At 43.1% G+C, this 19,650-nt stretch overlaps 1 protein-coding gene across 2 annotated transcripts; it reads left to right on the forward strand.

Moving 5' to 3' along the window:
* Nucleotides 1–1,662: 1,662 nt before the first annotated feature.
* On the forward strand, nt 1,663–18,638 carry Fbxo40 (F-box protein 40). 2 transcript variants are annotated; one of them, XM_040750833.1, is made up of 4 exons: nt 1,663–1,806; nt 10,378–10,407; nt 11,853–13,772; nt 16,049–18,638. In XM_040750833.1, the coding sequence occupies exons 2-4, from the start codon at nt 10,405–10,407 to the stop codon at nt 16,259–16,261; spliced, it is 2,136 nt and encodes a 711-aa protein (XP_040606767.1). In that variant the 5' UTR covers nt 1,663–1,806; nt 10,378–10,404; the 3' UTR covers nt 16,262–18,638. The 2 variants fall into 2 exon arrangements, with proteins under 2 accessions (XP_040606767.1, XP_040606768.1); XM_040750834.1 differs by lacking the exon at nt 1,663–1,806 and adding an exon at nt 8,242–8,407.
* Nucleotides 18,639–19,650: the final 1,012 nt, after the last annotated feature.

Consider the following 19,650-nt stretch of genomic DNA (forward strand, 5'->3'; position numbering starts at 1 on the left):
CTTGTACTCATCTGTGAAAAATTCCACAGGTGACTTGCCAGCGAAAGAGCCTGCTGTCGAGGACAAGTCAGGGACAGTCCCTGTTGCCACTCCTGTTCAACCTAGAGCAGGACACACCAGGCCAGGCAAAAGGTGATAGAAGGAAATAAAAGGCAACCAGCCTGGAAAAGGAAGTAAGAATACCTCAATATCTATAGACAACACTAAGGAATCCACAGGAAAACTGCATTTTACAAATCCAGCAAAGTTTTGCAATGCAAGATGCATGTGGAAAATGTTATGACTTCTATCTTCTGGCTTTTCACCCAGATGAGTTTACCTACATGAACAAATGTGCATTGGGGAAGGTGGGAGGGGATTTCAGAGACTGCTCATACTACAGATTTAAACAGCCCTTTCACCTCAAGACACATTCACTAAACACTTTACATGTAGTAGACATTATTTACCTTCTGTCTTCCACTCAGAAAAGAGGTGAGAACTGTTTTTAAGTGGTTAAGATAAAGAATACCAGGCTATTAGAAGTCTTTCTTCTGGCTCTAGGTCTTGTGATTACAGATGAGTAATTTATATTCCTTGATCCTACATCCTCTCATCTGTAACAAGAGGGAAATGTACTAAATGAAAGCCAACCCTGCTACTAATGCTCTCCCTTGGACTTAACTCTTTGCTTGGTTTCTGAATGACAAACTCTTCCTTTCCTAGCCACCTGGGAAAGACAAGAGCCAGAGGAAGACAGATACTGAGTTGTCACAAGAAGAAACGGGAGAAGCAGGAGCATGACACCATGTCACACAAGTTGCTGTTGTGGACTATTAGTTTAAGATGTGTTACATTTGTTTATGCTGTGGAACACTTAGGCAAAGATGTGTTGCATTCTTTTGTGTTGCATTTGTTTAATTCTGTAAAGCTGTGTTACTTTGCCTGTCTAAAACATATGATTGGTCTAATAAAGAGCTGAATGGACAATAGCAAGGCAGGAGAAGGGATAGGTGGGGCTGGCAAGGAGAGAGAATAAACAGGAGGAGTAATCTGGGAGGAAAGATCAAGGAGTGAGAGAAGAAGGAAAATTTCAGGGGCCAGCTACCCAGACACACAGCAAGCCACAGAGAAAGAAGTAAAGGAAGATATACAGAAATGAGAAAGATAAAAGCACAGAGGCAAAAGAGGATCATTTAAGAAAAACTGGCTAGAAATAAGCCAAGCTAAGGCCAGGAATTCATAAGAAAGAATAAGATTCACTGTATTTATTTAGGAGCTGGGTGGCAGGCCCCAAAAGAGCCAAAGATCTAAAGACTAAATTAAAAACAACAACAACAACAGCTACAAGTTGCTGCTTCAGCCAGTGAGGGGCTTGGGTGAAAAGCAAGGTTATAATTAGAGTAGCTCCTGACACAGCTGGACCTGCCCACGGCACACACAGGATTCTGGCTGTGCTAATCTTGAATTGACCCTTCTTCCAAAGGCTTTTCTCCTTCCTCTGGTGAAAGAAAGCACATCAATATAAAGCCTCAGTTCCCCTGGGCTCTGCCCTGCCTCTCCAATACTTAGACACCTAGTGTTGATAATCTACAGGCGTAGGAAGTCGTAAGCTGAGCCTGGTCACATTGCCCTTGTGATATAGTTTTATTTTTAACTTTGAAACACTTGAACTATGTCAGTTGATGTTTTCTCCCGTTCGCTTGCCTTTCCAACAGAACTCGGATCCTCTGCTGCAGCAGAGGCACCGGCAGTCACTTCCTTGAGACCTGCTTGCTCACCACCAACAAGCCTGCTGCAGATGCTGAGTCAGCTTGTACCATTTAGGTAAGATTTTCAAATGTGGGCAGGAGCGACCCAGGTCATTCCTTTGTGCCCTGAAGAAGGGTTGTGAAACAAACTTTGGTACATGTGGGTGATGGGGGAAAGGTTGGTACTGGAAATCCTCAGCCATGAGTAAACTGTTTTGAATTTAAAATCCTACAGCAGCTTGCAGTGTCAGCAGCCTTCAGCCACTTTAGGCTCGATCTTCTACAATCAGCCAGAACAATTCAGTGTTACCTTAGTTACAGGGAAGTCACAGGGGAGGGAATCATGCGGCGAAAGAAATGGAGACCCAGACTTAGTTCAAATGCTACGCCGTTTTCTCCAATCACCTTGCCGTTCTAATTGCAAGTCATTGTCACAAGGCTTAAATTCCATCTACTGTGACACACTGCACGCTAATGTACCACAGTTGTATGCCACTGCACTCGCTACTGACACTCTGCCTGCCATCTGAAACCCGGTTTTACCTAACGAAACTGCTTAAATGTGGTTTTTCTCCTGCATGCCTCTCCTGAATCCAAAAAACACAGTCATGAAAATGAAAGTGTTTTATAAGCTGAAAATCGTACACAGATTTATGCACCTGAACTCAAAGCTGTGATGGCCTTGAAGCTTGCACACCCCGAACAGAAGTAAAGTGATGAAAGCCATTCATGGTCATAAAAGCTAGGAAGGCAGATGAATCACTCCTAGCTCCTGGAATAACCGTACACCATTGAGTGCATGAAAACAGTTGGCAACAGCAAGGGGGCCTGTTTATTTTCTTATATTTCTTCAGTTCTGAGTTCAGCTGAGGACAGTCTGGGAAGTGGCCTGAGCAGAAAGGGATCTGAGGTGTTTGGGTTCAAGCCACCAATGCTGAGTCAACGGAGATCTAAAGGAACTACTCAGATGCCCTAACTTCTGACTCCTTCTTGTCACCATCTATACACTCCAATGTGTCCCCAAGTCTGTACAGGAGTCTATGTTAGTATCATACCTTTTTGCCTGGGCGCAATCAGTTTCACTGTGACCTTGTCTAATAGCATTTAATTCTGCCAGGGTTTCCATGGCACTGAAGCAGAAGTGTATGGGCCTGCCGTCCACACTAGACGTCTTCAAGAGGACAACCTGAAGTTGTCCTCCCCCAACTCAAGTAAATAATCACCTATGAGAATTAAATTCTAATAAGTAAAAAGCTTTACAGGTAGAGTGGCTTCTAGAGATGGAAGAGAGAGCAGTGAACCTGATTCTATAGACATTGTATTAGAGCAGATCAGAGATCACGGACTTGACAGTGATGCTAGACACAGATGTGAACATAGTTGCCCACTGCCTTTCTAGATCTCTCATGAAAGCCCTTCATCTAGCAGGCCAGCCTGGGCTACATAGCAAGACTGTCTCAAGAAGGAAAACATGAGCCTTTCTGCTTATTCCCACTCACCTGGCAGTAGCTCCCTTGTGTTTCAAGCACTATAACAAGATACCTTTAATGCAATGATTACCAAATTTGAACTTCCATAATATTAGTGAGAATCAGTGGGTCTGATTTAATAGATTTGGGTTTGGAACTCAAACGAGAATTGTAAAGAGTTCACAGACGATACTGCTCCTGCTGTGGGGAGCTCTTCTTAAAAACCTTAGGAGCCGCTGCCCTACTTCCCTTGACTTGACTTAGCAATTTTACCACTTTCTAAGTGGTCTGCAGAATGTCACCACTAGTATCTGGTTAAACTACTGTCCCCAACCCCACCAGGTCACGTCTATCTGTCTGTCTGTCTGTCTGTCTGTCTGTCTGTCTGTCTGTCTATCTCAGACAGGGTCTCTCTTTTTAGCTTTTACTGTCCTAGAACGCACTATGTAGACCAGGCTAGCCTTAAACTCACAGAAATCCTCCTGCCACTGCCTCCTAAATGCTGGGATTAAAGGTCTGTTCCACCATGCCCAACTCCTGCCAAGTTCTAAATGCTCCATTTCCTCATAGAGATACTCACTCCCTTAACACACACTTGTGCCATCAACTTCACTCAGACTGTACCTAATAGAGCCAATTAAATTGAGTATCTGTCTCTTGTTGGATGTATAAAGTTTAAATCATGTTTGTTATTGTCTCTTTTGTAAAGGGGAAATTCAAGTTTTATATTTTGATGAAGGCATGTTGCTCACATTTTTTGACTAAATTTAATTTTCTAGAGGTGGGAATAGAGAGTTTAAGGGTAAACAGAAGAGCAATCATACACTATCTCAAGTGTATCTTTTTATCATTCTCCCACAGTTAGAGTTTCTGTAATATGTGTAATTTATATAGTTTCACATCAAGTATCAGAACCAATATTGTAGTGTAGCATTTTAAACTTTCTCTTTCACATTTGTAGTCTCTGAAACACAACACCACCAAACGTAAATCATTCTCTTGTTTGTTCTCCTTAAAAGGGACCTAATGTAAGATCTGATTGAAAGGCCTACAAAAATATCTCCACGGAGACATTTCCTGATAAGGATCATCTAGCTCCTGTCCACTCTGGAAGGATTATACACGTGAACACTCTGCTGTGTGCACTCTAGTCATGGTCTTGTTTCTTCCCCAAATAATGGAGATGGACTGCACATGTCCCCAAGGAACACGATATAGTATTGGGTTTGAAGCCTGAAAAATGGAGATCTCTTTGTGTCTCAGTGTTCTTGTCAGTAAACAGAAGGTGGCAACACACACCTCACATAGCTTTTGTGAGGACTAAATAAGATGTTAATATAGGTACTAAAACCTTCCTTCCTTATGCTAGCTAATTTCATAACAACTTGACACAAGCTAGTCATCAGAGAGGAGGGAGCTTCAGTTGAGAAAATTTCCCCATGTGACCCAGCTGTAGGGCATTTTTAAAATTATCGATGGAGAAAGTGGTGGGTGGTGTCATAATTGTGTATGATACCACCCTGGGTTGGTGACCCTGGGTTCTCTAAGAAACTGAGCTGAGCAAACCATGAGCAAGCCAGCAAGCAGCACCCCTCCACGACCTCTGCTTCAGCTTCTGCCTCCACGTTTCTGCCCCATTTGAGGTCCTGTCCTGACTTCCTTTGAAGATGAACTGTGATGTGGAAGTATAAGCCCCAACTTGCTTTCATCCCCAACTTGCTTTTAGTCACAGTGTTTCATGACAGCAATAGAATCCCAAACTAAGACACCTCTCTTCATCCATCATACTCAACACAGATATATCTTCAGTCTAAGTAAGTCAGACAAACTCCAAAGAGGAGCATCTAGCCACTGAGCACTGAATCCAAGGATGAGAGAAACTTTCTTACATTACAAGGCAACTGATGTTGTGTCTAATTTAATTCATTTGGTGCAAAACTCGCTGCCTGAAACTCAAGTTAATCAATTCACTGCCTTCCCCTTAGGGAACTTCTGGGATGTGTGGCTGACTTTCAATATTAAACCAAGAGAATCCCAGGCAATAATTCAGGCGCTTAAGAGTTCTGGATTGACCCTTATGCCAATGAAAATAATTTCCCCTAGTATACAATGAAAGGTTGAGATGTGATTTTTATGTCTTGGGCTATATCTGTATTTCTCCTTCCTTTTACTGCCTAACTTCTCCAAGGTGACATTTGTTCAACACTGGTCCTATCTCAACTGGTGACACTCTAGAGTTTGTAATGAGGCTTTTAAATAGTGACATTTAAAAAGGAAGGGGGAACATCTTTGTTGATAGGATGCACTGTTTTCTCTTGGAGAGATATTTTCAAAGAACATTACAAGAATAGAGAACAACAAAGCTATAGTATATTCCCATCTTCACTGGCGGTTCCTAAGAACTCTAAAACACTTAAGGGGAGGGGTTGTGCTTTGAGCCTATCCCATTGCCTTTAGTGAAGTGCATCTTTGCTGAGAAGAAGAGTTCTTATGCCTGAGGTCCAGCAAACCAGTCAAACTCTTTGTTTCTATTCCCAGAAGTTGAGCTTAGTAGCGTGACCAAGTACATTGCCAACATGTACTAAGTATGCCAGAAATTCCTAGTGTTGGTAGTTTTTTTTAACATGCTTTCATACCCTTTGTGATCAGTCTTTTTTCTACCTGACGGGATCCAGAGTATTCCACACTCCATCCTTACTGCAGCTGCTATTCTGAACCGGAAGCAGATGGTGCCATTCCTCCTGAGAGGCCACAATCCTGTCAGCATCAAAGCACATGCTTCTCCCTCTCATCAAACACCAGTTGCACATGGGCAAGGCTCCCACAGCTGAAATGCCACAAGAGCTGTTTGGGGATTGCTTGTAAGCACATGTAGTCATGGCTGTCACCATTTTTTTTTCTGGCAGTGTATGTGGCATTACTCACCTTTTCCTTTATATCTGTGACAACATAGTTCTGATTTGCTCAACATTTGGTCTCACCTCTGGATGCCCTTCTTCCTAATGTCCCCAAAGTGGTCACACATGGCTGGGTATTAATACTTCATGTCTCAGATATCTATTCTGTGTTTTCATTTCCCACTTAGAGCCTTCTCACTCACTTGGTTAGCTCCACAGCATCATCTCTTCCTCCAAGTTCCTCTTCTCATCACAAGATTGCCATCACCTTAAACAGCTTACATCAAACTTGTTGGACTCATCTTGCCTCCTCGTGGAGTTTCTTCATAGACTTCTGGTTTTCTCAAAACTTGTGGTCAACTTGGATTAAAATCTTGGCATCAACTTGAACTCATTTACACATCTCCAATCAGAAGTAAACCAGAGTCTCCCTTTGTAGTACCTTCCATCAGAGTCATCTTTCTATTTCTACTGTCTTCAGCCTTACCTGTGCAACTACATCATATTCTCTACATTAGTTCCCTACTCTAGAGCTTCTTACTCGGTTCCACTTAGTTCCCAAATCTCAATGTAAGATGCCACCTTAATTGTATACCAAACAGTTCCAGATTCCTTAGTCTAATATTTAAGAATTTCTATGAGAAGTTCACCATGAATTTTCCCTCTAGGAATGATCTCAAATATGGCAAGGGTCACCCTGCACATTAAAGTGATCTTAAACGATCAGTTAGCTGGACCATTGCATACAAAAGATGTGTTCTTTGAACTGACTTTGTTCTATCATTGTTTATTTTGGTTACTCTAACAAAACACTGGGGGCTAGATAACACAAAACAACAGCAATTTCTCCATTGGGAGTCCAAGATCAAGATGATAGCAGATTTGTTGTATTTTGAAGGTCTGCATGCTGGTTCACAGCTATCTTGTTTTTGTGTGCTGCCAGGACAGAAGCCGTGAGGATCCCTTCCCTCCAGCTCCTTTTATGAAGGCACTCATTTCATTCATGAAGGCTCTGCTCTTAAGACTCAATCACTTCCCAAGACTCCACCTCCAAATATGATCACATTGGTGGTTAAATTGCAACAGTAAAACTGCTGATGAACACAACATTCAGCCCATTAGGCGGACCAAACCTTTCAGCCCTCTGATTCTGTCCAGCTTCTCTGGCTCTCATACCTTTGTTTTTCTACTACTGCCCCTGAACATAGTTGATGCTCTGAGTCACAGCCTTCTTACCTATCCCCTGGTTCAGGGTAGCAGGAGCATATAGCACTCTGGGGTGATCCTCCTTCATGATTACACATGGTGGGGTCTAGAAGGAAGGTTCAGGTTAATCAGAATAATCAGATTGGAAGTATGTTGTCTTTGTTCAGTTTCTACTGCTATGATTAACAGCAGGGCTAAAAGCAACTTGTGGAGGAAAGTGTTTATTTAAGTTTGTAGCTTATAGTCCATTATGAAGAGAAGTCAGGGCAGGAACTCAAGACAGGAAACTGGAGACAGGAACTGAATAAGAGGCCATGGAGGAATGTTGCTTACTGACTTGTTCCTCATGGCTTGCTCGGCCTGCTTTCTTACACAACCCAGTACCAACTAACTATCCATGGGTGGCACTATAGATTTTCCTATAGGTAATCGATGGAGGCATTTTCTAAATTGAAGTTCCTCTTCCTAGATAACTCTAGCATATGTGGGGAGCCGCCCCCACATTCTCCGTTACAAGATGGCGCCAGCACACTTAGGATCCTTCTGCGGAACAGCGTCTTGAGAGGGAGAGCATAAGCTTACAGAGCGGAGACCCCGGGGAGCGAAAAGCCCAACCCTTATATAGCCCAGCAGTCCCCGCCTCGGACGTGTCATCTCCTGACTGGCTCCTGCTCGTCAGCCCATATGACGCCACAGGAGAGGCAGAGAGTAAGGGATGGAAAAGTGCCAGGCACTTGTTTACTCCAACCGACAACAGGTGTCGGCGCCATCTTGTAACGGAGAATGTGGGGGCGGCTCCCCACAAGCATATATTAAACTGACAAAACAAACAAACACCAGGACATGTATTGAAGGTATAATTCCAGTATTTATCCTACACATAGCCACGGGTGCAGTTAGAACACTAGAACTCAAATGGAAATGTCCTATTCTGTGTCATCCAACAGAATAACTACTTGCAGATGTGACTACTGAACACTTAAAACACAACTGGTATGAAGGAGAAGTTACTCCATTTTATTTCATTTTGATCAAATTGAAACAGCTGCAAGTGGTTGACTACTATACAGAACAATGTGGATTTTCAGGTCCACAAGGTTCACAGGTGAGTCTGATGGAAGTGTCTAAGACTCAGTTTCACAGCAGTTTTGTGACTCACAGGCATTAGTGACACATAAAGTACAATCAACAAAAGTTTATTGAATGGATAGACATATAAACGAAAGCATAAAGTAAGAGTCGGGGTAAAAATTCCCTGAAGATGTCCTGGGGGTGGGTGGGTATTTCAGACTAAAGATAAAAAAAGACTTCCCCAACTTCAATACACAGGTACTGAAAAGAATTCTGTTTCAAACAAGGTGCATTGGTGCATACTTTTAATCCCAGCACTGGGGAGGCAGAGACTTTTAATCTCTGTGAGTTCAAGGCCAGCCTGATCTACATAGAGAGTTCTAGGACAGCCAGGGCTACATAGGGAGACCAACCCTGGTGTGTGTGTGTGTGTGTGTGTGTGTGTGTGTGTGTGTGTGTTCATGATGTTAGGTAGTTGTTTTTAGTTTTTATGGATGAGATGATGGTACCATAAGTTCCAGAGGAAAAGGAAGGGATGAAACATCATTAGTGTTTCTAACCACTCAAAAGAGGAGGCACAAAATGGCAAGACACTAACAATTGTTATAGTGGTGTGTCGTGAATTGCTTATTGTATATGTTAATTCACCTTTTGTATGTTTTTGAAAAATTTTACTGGGAGAGAAGTCACCCAACAGATTGTCAAATTCTAAATAAATAAAAATGTAAGATTCTACACCTTCTGATTTTGGAGTGCTAACCTCCCAGCTCTGGCCCAGATGAATACAAACTTGGACAGCCCTGCTGATTCTCTAGGCCAGGCATTAGAAACTCAGCCAGCACGGCTAATCTAGCGTGAATAGTTTGTCTTTGCCCCAATAGAATATGGTTGTTTTATATTGAATTAGCTGTCAACACTTAAAATTCTGAGGGTTTTCTGATATATAGTGTGGTAAAACTTTTTGCCCTATGATGAAATAGAGAATACTTTTTTTTTTAGTTTTTTATGAGACAGGGTTTCTCTGTATTGTTTTGGAGGCTGTCGGTCCAGCCTGGCCTCGAACTCCGCCTGCCTCTGCCTCCTGAGTGCTGGGATTAAAGGTGTGCGCCACTACCGCCCAGCAAGAATACTTATTTTTATGAGTGACTATATAGGTTACACCAACACTGTTCTAAAATTTTCATGTATATTTAACTCATTTATCCCTTTCAATAGTGCTATCCTACTCAATAGTGGTGGTGTAGGTAATGCTAGCCTCCTCCTTCACAGAGGGGAAATAGATTTAAAAGATGCCAAGAAAAGTTCCCAAAGCCTCATAGCCACTGAGGTATAAAGTTAGAGGAGAGAACTATGCAATCAGCCTCCTAACCACTTCGCTGAATCACACTCACAGAAATCTGCCTCCTGTTTTCTCAGGAAAATCCAGAAGATCTGGCAACACATTCCCTCAAAGAACCAAGCAACCAGATCTGGGTAGCTTCAATTCACCCGAAGGCAGGACAGCTTCTGTTCTGGTTGCCACAGTCTCCACTGTAGCCTGCTTCTAAGTTCAGAGATCTTGACCCCTGACCTATCCATAACACAGCTGAAGATACTAGGATAGGTATGCTCCAGGTCAAGCTGGACATCAGGCTGACCCATCAGTAGACATGAAGCCCCATGGGTAGCAGGGGAGATTAGGTCTGGATGGGCAGTAGGAGGAAAATGATGAAGAAAGGTTTCAAGAAGCAGAAGTCACAGGTTCCACAGTTGGAACAGGCCCCATCAGAGAACATGTGGGTCAGTGCAGAGAGCCTGGGCCAGCCTGGCATGACTTGGAAACCTGACTCCATACTTAGTAGATAAATGACCTTGAATAAGTTAGCTTCTCAAGTCTTCATCTTCTTAACTGTAAAATGAGCAGAATTTAATGAAAGATCATGTGAAGTCTCTTTGGCCCTTGATCATATAAATGACTACAATACTTTTCCTTTCTAATCATCCATATTTTCATATTTCCCCTAGAGTTAAGAAGCCAGAGGTTGGGAAGCCATGGTAAGTATCAGGATTTTGTTGGCATTTCATTGTTGAGAGGTCCAGGTTTAACTCTTATTTATCCCAGAGCCCAAGCCAATGGCCATAGATGTGTCTGTGTCCATTAATGATATTTACTATTGAAAAGTGGACACTGACTAATGGGAAAGATGAGAAAGATTAGTGAGCAAAGGTTTTTAGTGAAAAAACGAAAATAAATTGCTCAACACATAGAAATAATAAATGATGAGATAGAAATGTTAATTACTCTAATGTGGTCATTAGCCATTATAATACATACATATATGTATAATTATTTTGCAATATTAATGAAATTTTTAAAAAGTAAAAATATTAAAAATGCCAACAATAATCTAAATGGCTAACTGTTCATTCATTCAGGAAGTATTACTGAATACGTAGAGTAACTTATGTCAATTGCTAGATTCTAGAGAGGAAAATGTGAACAAAACAAGACCAGATCTTGTCCTCTGGCATAGTTGGCTAGATGAATAACAGCACACTCATATTCAGTAGTGTTATATGCACCACCATTATGAAGAAAGTTTGCAAAGAATAAATATTATTTTAGTGTTGAATGAAATTATATACAACAATATAATCTCAATATATTGTAGATCAAAATAGAAAATAAAAATAAAATAAATAAAATAAAGACTCCTAAGCTATATAAATCTTTATCTTCATGATCTTAGACAGAAATTTTTAAATAATACTTTTAATTACTACAGAATTTCATACAGCGTATCTTGACTATATTTACTCTTCTTCCACCTCCTCCCAAATCCACCCTCTCTCCTTTATATCCTCTTTTTGTCTTTAGAAGGGATTATTACACAAAAATTAATAAGCATGATGAGAAATATAGGTAAATTGGAATCCAGTCTTGTGTGTAAAAAGCAATGCTCAAAATCATATTGATAGTTGTGTTGGCTAGTCTTATATCAGCTTGACACAAATTAGAGTCATCTGGAAGGAGGGAGCTTCAACTGAGAAAATGCCTCCATAAGATCCAACTGTAGAGGATTTCCTTAACTAGTGATTGATATGGGTGAGCACAGCCCATTGTGGGTGGTGCCATCCCTGGGCTGGTGGTCCTGGGTTCTATAAGAAAGCAAGTCATGATGTTTCATTGCAGTAATAGTAACCCTAAGACAAAACGATTAGCAATGTGTTACAAATCACCCATAATACATGGTTTGAAAATAACAGGTGTTAAATGTAGTCTGTCATGGCCCAATCTTTGGGATATGTTTTAAACGCACCACTTACACAGCATAGACTGGTACAAAGACTGTCCTGGAAGTTACCCATTGTCACTGCATTAAGAGATTGCTACAGAAGTTTTAAAAAGACATAAGTGCATCAAAACCCACTGCAACAGTGTATTCTGTTCCCCTTCCTGCAATCACCTGTCTTTTCTGCCTTTGTCCCCATGTGTTCAGGGCCGGGCACGCAGGCCTCAACCTGAGCAGCATAGGCATTGTGAGGGATGTATCAACCGCCACTGCCATGTTCCAGTGGAGCCCAGCGTCTCCTGTCAGCTGATAAGTTGCCACCTGCTCTGTGGTGCTACCTTCCACATGTGCAAAGAGGCAGAGCACGCGCTCCTCTGCCCTCTAGAGCAGGTTCCATGCCTCAACTCCGAGTATGGCTGCCCGCTCTCCATGGCACGCCACAAGCTGTCTAAGCACCTGCAGGTGTGCCCCGCCAGCGTGGTCTGCTGCTCCATGGAATGGAACCGCTGGCCCAATGTGGACTCAGAAACTGTCCTTCATGAGAACATCATGAAAGAGACTCCCAGTGAGGAGTGTTTGGACACAGCCCTGGCCCTCCAGGACCAGAAGGTTCTCTTCAGATCCTTGAAAATGGTAGAGCTTTTCCCAGAAACCAGAGACACCACCGAGGAGGAGCCAGCTATGAATGGTGACTCCAGCTGGGAGGAGACTGGAGGTGCAGTCGGGGGAGTGGATGCTAGGCCAGTGCCACACTGTTGTCTGCCAGCAGCTAACGGGCAAGTGATGGAACTCAGTCAGGAAGAAAGAGATGCACTGGCGAAAACCAAAGAAGGTATGGACCTGGACAAGTTTGGCAAGTGGGAAAGTATGTTCAGCAAAGAACACGCAGCCTCAGTTTTAGCCGGTTCCTCAGGGAAGAGTGAAGACAAGAGTGGGAATGTGACCGGGAGTGAGCAGTGTTCCAATAATGGCAGCACAGGTGATGCAGAAGGCTCTCCCGGAGGAAGAGAACCACGGGAAAGCCCGAAGCCCCAGGATCTTCCCGCTGCCATGGAGATGACAGGACTTGCCCCCTGGCAAGATGGCGTTCTGGAAAGACTGAAAACAGCGGTAGATGCCAAAGACTATAACATGTATCTGGTGCACAATGGGCGGATGCTCATCCACTTCGGCCAGATGCCAGCTTGTACGCCCAAGGAGAGAGACTTTGTTTACAGCAACCTCGAGGCGCAAGAAGTGAAAACGGTTTACACCTTCAAAATTCCTGTGAGCTACTGCGGGAAGCGAGCTCGCCTGGGAGATGCCATGTTGAAGTGCAGACCAAGTGAACACAAGGCCGTGGACACTTCCGACTTGGGCGTCTGTGTGGAGGATCTGCCCAAATCCGATCTCATCAAGACCACCCTCCAGTGTGCTTTGGAAAGAGAGCTCAAAGGCCACGTCATCTCTGAATCCAGGAGCATCGATGGGCTCTTTATGGACCTTGCCACCCAAACATACAACTTTGAGCCAGAGCAGTTTTCCTCAGAAACAGTGTTGGCTGATGTCCTAGGCACCACTGCCCAAACCGGGGGCTTGCATGTGGAACTTCACAGCGAGTGTGTGACCCGGAGACACAACAAAAGCAGCTCAGCCTTCACTTTCACCTGCAACAAATTCTTCCGGAGGGATGAATTTCCCCTGCATTTCAAGAACGTCCACACAGACATTCAGTCGTGTCTCAACGGCTGGTTCCAGCATCGATGCCCTCTTGCCTACTTGGGATGTACATTTGTCCAAAACCACTTCCGACCTCCTGGACAAAAAGCAAAAGTAATCTACAGCCAAGAGCTGAAGACCTTTGCCATCAAGCCAGAGGTTGCTCCGGAGCTGAGTGAGGGATGGAAGAGTGACCAGCTCTCAGGCCATGGTAGGAAAAATCTGAATTCTCTAACCAGCCTGCCCCTGGAAGTTTTGCAATACATTGCTGGGTTTCTGGACAGCATCAGCCTGGCCCAGCTCTCCCAGGTGTCTGTACTGATGAGGAACATCTGTGCCACTTTGTTGCAAGAGAGAGGGATGGTCCTCTTGCAATGGAAGAAGAAGAGGTATTCTCATGGGGGCACCTCCTGGAAAGTCCACAGTCAGGCAAGTAAACATTTTTGCATTTATTCACTTGTTCATTCATTCAACAAATATTTATTAAGTGCTCTCTTGGGGACAAGTGCTGTACCAGGCATTGGGGCAGTTGCTGGAAATAAGACTCACCTGAGAAGTTCAGTCCGGCAGGAAGGAGAATATAGGCATATGTTTGGCAGTGCAGTGCCAATGCCCATGCCTGCTTATAAGCTTTGCATATCTTTCCCTTGCTCACCCATTCTACGCTGGCTCTCTGTACTCCATCCTTCTCAACCCTGGTCTATCCCAGAGACTTATTATCTCTGCAGCTTGCTTCTGCTGGCTCTCCAGCTTCTTGTTAAGCTGAACCAGTGCAAAAGTTTCAGGAGGATAAGGGAGGAGGGAAAAGTGCTGAAGGAGCCACTCTCCTCAGCACACCCACCCCTCCCCTTCAAGACACCATGAAGTGACTGTGCCCCTCCGCCCCTCCACTGGGCGTGGTTACACCCAGTGACTTAACCAACACAGCTGCTTTTTCTGGGTTTAGTGAACAGTTTCCCTCTTTCCATGAAAATTCAGGCTACTAGCTCTGGATATTGCCCCAAGATTTGCAAACTACACTCCCTCACAAAACAAAACCCACTGAATTTGAGTATATCACTTGCTCCCTGCTTGGACTCTGATTGGTGTGACAGACGAACACATTACTGTCAGTCTCACGCCAATAGACTTTTAAAAATAGGTTTTATTCTGAAATTGTATGTGAGTTTGGTCCACTGATTTCCCATGGCTAAATTGTTTATTTAATATAAAACACTGCAGTATACAAATCAAAGAATTCTTTCCTTCTATAAAACCATGTTTCTTCTTTCATTTGAGTCATCTTCATTGACTTGCAGATTCTCCAGAAATTAGACTCCTAATTCATCATATTCAAAGTGTTTGTGACATCTTTTATTATAGTAAATGTGTTGATAATATGAATCATGAATATATGATCTCTGTTTGCATCCCCACTGTCACTGCTGTGTTTGTCCCTAATACATGGATATCCTCAAATTGATATGGAGGAATTAGAGTTGTTTGCATCTATTTTTACTGATTATATCCAAAGTACCCTGTATATGTTCCCTTAATTTTCCCTTAAACAATCTTTCTGGAAAAACAGTTATAAGACTCTCTTATGTATCTATGCCTGCACCCACATATTAAAGACCGACTGCCACCAAACCGTGTTAGTGATAAACATTCATGAGAACAATATACTGCCTCTAGCGGTATTTCTAAGACCAGCACCTACCTTTCTCTATAAAAATCACATGTCAATTGTTTAGTTTACATACTAAAAATAAGCTCATTATTTTTGCTTCAATTTTGCTCCAAATGCAAATGTCTCATCACTTTTGGACATCATTTAGGACAGACTAATTTTCTTGTAGAAAGGGAGACTAAAGGATAGCCATATCAAAGTGGCTTTTTAGGGAAAATGGATAACAGTTCTAAGACCTCAGAAACAATGACCAACGTTGGAGCAGTCAGGCTGAAAGGGCATCAGTCTGTCTACCCTCAGCACTTTAAAACTGGTGACTCTGCTACCCTATCTCAAGTGGAAAATCAATGCTCGATTGAGCACCATACTCATGGAAATCTTCTGTTGGGGTCTTTATTTTAAGAACACCCTTCATTGTTGGAATATTTTTCGTTTTAAGTTTTGAAAACAAACATAAAGGGGCATAAATGATAAAATAAATTTCTTAACACATAACTGTTTTAAATCCAAAGGCAACAGCTTCAGGTAAGGTTTCATCTAGCAGCTCAAAGATGACCTTTGTTCTTAACCCCACTTCTGCGATATTGGCTACATTCTAGGGTAGCTCTTCCTCAGTGTCCCTGGTAGCTACTGGGAGGATCTGCTTCTGATGTCTTGTTCAAAGGTTCCAGAGCAGAGCCCCACGAGAGCTAATGATCAACATTCGAACTGTGTCTAGACCTAATTCTTGTTGCTCCTAGGGGTCTGCGGAAGGTGTATATTAATTGTTGATTGGCATCAGGTGTCATAAATGATTACAAAGCTGGCTGGGAAGGTGATTAATGAGCAAGGTGCTGGGCATTCAATGCAGGAAAAGGAAATGAGTGTTGTGCAGCCACTGAGCACTGGGGATGTTGAACACAGAGGAACAGGGCCAGCCATCTCTCACACAGCTCAGAACCACTCAACCCAGAAGCACTCTCTCCCTGCTCACACTCCCTGCTCACACTCCCTGCTCACTGCCCATGATCACCTTTGAGTTTCTCTTTCCCAGCAGGTCTGGCAGTTCAGCAGTCTCTTCTCCAAAATCAAGAGCTGGGAGTTTAACGAAGTCACCTCCATGTCAGAACACCTGAAAGCCTGTCCTTTCAACATCGTGGAGCACAAGACTGATCCGATTCGTTTGACCAGCATGTGTCAGCCCCAAGAGCAGGCCCAGGAGAGCTTGGTGTCCACGTTTAGGGCCCGACCACGGGGTAGACACACCTAAAGATTTCTACACTACTGCTCCTGGCTTCTCAGGGTTCTTGACAGTGGGGCACTACAGTTAGAGGATACCCTTTCTGAAACCCACATATCTACTTCACTGAATCTAGAGAATGTGTGAAGACCTTCAGGCCTTAGCAACTTCACTAGGATAGTTTTCTGAGGTATGGTTTGTATGATAGTGCCACATTTTTGCCTTGTCTTAATTCTTTCATCTTTTCCTTTCCTAAAATAGATCCATCTGGGAGAAAATTAAGTAATTTAAGGCCATTTGAAAAATGAACCCAAGTCCTTAGTTGACTACAGAACCAGGAAATTCTGTAACCAGCATAAACTGGTGATTCTACAGTGAGCTATATAATTTACAAACCACCTTCAAGTTCTTGAAGCAGGCAATACAGGGACAGGGTCTGAGAGGCAGTGGCCTCCCTGGGTATCCCAGGTGGAGGGAACCCAACTGAAAGGTTCTAGAGTGTGGCCTTTCTTGACAGTTAAGGGCTTTTTTAGTCACCCTACTGCATAAAAGTCCAGATAGTTCCAATAGGATGGACCACACTGGGTGAGCACAGCAATTTCAAGGACACCACAGGCCAAAGCAAAACAATCTGTTGTGTAAAGTCTTGGTGACACAGAGAAAGGAAGTCCTTCAAATGAAGACAAGGCCCATGGTCTCGGGAAACAAAGTAGCTCATGGTTGAGAGCCTCTGTCCTAAAGAATGATACACTAGCAACAGTAAATTGGGATGTGCTCCCCTTTTAGGGTGACAAATCAGATCTCACATAGCTACTCAGTGGCCATAACTCAATGTGACTCTTACTTGTTTACAAAATAAGTTTTAAACATTTGATGATGCTAGATTGGGAACCAGAGGGAACTGGTCTACCTAATATGGCTTTGCATCCTTGGGCCACAATGTAAGAATATATCCTTCCTCCATGGCCTCTTTAGGGAAATATGAACCCAGGAAAGTAATTCATCTTAGGTTAAGTTACTCTTCCCTTAGCTGGTGTCACTTTCCAGCAATCCTAGAAGTTCTCAAGCTAGTGAAAAACAAGGCAAAGGAAGGGCAGGCATCACAGGGAACCAACCAGCCAAGAATTCAAACAATGGAGTCTCGCCAATCTGTGAGCTTGTTGTCTGGGCATGTGTCTCTCTGACCATGTCCAGAGCTGTGCAGAAGAAGCCACTGATGCCTGCAAAGAGTCGGGATGGCAGCAGAGCAAGCCCAGGCTGAAAGCATGCTTACTTTTCACTATATTCCTCTCATACTATTGTGAACACGATGCTATGATTCCTAATCTTTAATAGTTTGGTTTGTAGTTCACCACTTTTTTGTGAGTCATCATTTTCTAAAACTGTATCTAGAGTGTTCTCTAAGCTTTTGTTCAGTGGAGATGACTAACTGAAACAGCTAAACAATGAAGTGGCCAAAAGAGAAAGCATAGGTTCTGGCTTCTTCCCACACAGTGGAATGGAGTTCTCAAAGCCCTTTCAGGGTTTCTTATTAGAGAAAGAACTATAGACTGTGGAAAGAAACCCAGGACTCTGGTTACATGAAGCCAGCAGCTGCAGAGAGACAGGACTCAGCCCCATAACCTGCATTGCCAGAGACAACCTGGCCAAGGAGAGCAGTAAGGGAACCCCACACCTGATTTGGGATTAGATACTTCCAACCACACTTTCCCTTCACCAGTTCCTATCTCAGAGAAGTACTGAGATGATTGACATTGTCAAACATTTTACAAGGGAATCCACTGTTTATGTTAAAAGAAATCAAGATACCCCGGGCATTCCCTGATCGCTAGAGATACATTCATTTTGTGAGCGGGCAGACATAATGGAAGGGATCTTTTCAGAGGCATTGGGTTTGATGGAATGATTGGACTAAGGAAACTGCAAAGAGCAGCATGATTAGTGGGTGCCCTATGACAGAAGCAAGACGGCTCCATGTGGCTTCAGTGTAAACAGCAGCTGATGAAGCTGAAGAGGGATGTATTGCAAGCATGAGCCTAGGCAGGAAGACATCCATGAGCAGAGCCCTTTGATGAACATCATCCTCAAGAAAGGCAACCTAGAGGTGGGAAGCATCTGAATGTAGAGCAGAGAGGCTATAGATCTGAGCCACAAATGACCTGTGACCTCAGCAGCACAGGGACATAAGGAGGAAGCTTGTCTTACAAGAAAAGATCAAATGGGAAGTAAAGTGAGAATTAGAGGTTGGTTTAAAGCAACAGCAACACTGTACAAGTCTAATGTGTGTGTGATGCCAAATCAAAGTGAGATGGAGAACAGTTTTTTGTATCCATGGTGGCTTACCTCTATACACCAGCAATCCCAGTGTCTCTTCAATGGGAAATAAAAGTTGCTTTGCACTCTGAAAGGTGTTGTAGAATTTACTTTTGCTCTGTAAATATGCATTGCATTTGTTTTTATGTTGTGGAAAATTTTACTGTATAAAGGCGTGTTACATTTACTTATGCTGCATTTGTTTAGTTATGAAAATTTGTGTTACTGTTTCCCTTGAATGCCTAAGACACCTAATAAAAAGCTGAATGGCCAATAGATAGGCAGAGAAAGGTGGGGGTAGTGGACAGAGAGAATAAATAGGAGGATAAATCTAGGCTTGGGGGAAGAGAAGAAAGAAAGAATAAGGAGAAAGAGAGGGACATGCCCAGGGCCAGAAGTCAGGCAGCCACCAACCTGCCAGACATAGAGACAGCAGGAAAGACATACAGATAGAAAGATAAAAAACCCTGAGGCAAAATACAGACGAAGAGAAACAGGGTAGTTTAAGATAAAGAAAAAAAAGCCAGAAATGAGCATAAGCTAAGACTGAGAATTCATAACTAATAATAAGTTTCCGTGTCGTGATTTGAAAGGTTGGTGATCTAAAAGAAAAAGCCTGCTACAGAAAGACTAAATTGGTAAGTCTTGTGATTCATTGGCAAGCATAAAGGTCATTAAAATCCAGCAGTGTTAGTGTTGAAGAAAGGCCAAAGCAAAGTCTGGAGTGTGTAGAGCCCTAGAATGGTGGGCTCACTCTGAGGCTCTGGGGCTGCCATGGTCTCAGCCATTAATAGTACCTCCTCCTTTTCAATGCCTTCTCCATTTTTGGCAGCTGAAACCAATGTCAACATTGCTAACAGCTTTGGCTTCTGTATCTTAACAACTAAAGATGGCACACTTCAATCCCTGACTTTCATATGTATTGTACCCTTGACCTCCCATCTCTGTCTTTGCTGGGGCTGGGTTAAGCCCACTTTGCCTGCCTCATCCCTGTATTGTGTTTGGGGAGTCACTTTTTGCAGATCACGGCTGCTCCTTTCATACCTGCTCTAGCTCTGGACTACACAGGAGCTTCATGAACTTTCTCCATCTACCCTCTCCTGGAC

Source organism: Mesocricetus auratus, unplaced genomic scaffold, assembly GCF_017639785.1.
Source record: "Mesocricetus auratus isolate SY011 unplaced genomic scaffold, BCM_Maur_2.0 Super-Scaffold_100008, whole genome shotgun sequence".
NCBI classification, from domain to species: Eukaryota; Metazoa; Chordata; class Mammalia; order Rodentia; family Cricetidae; genus Mesocricetus; species Mesocricetus auratus.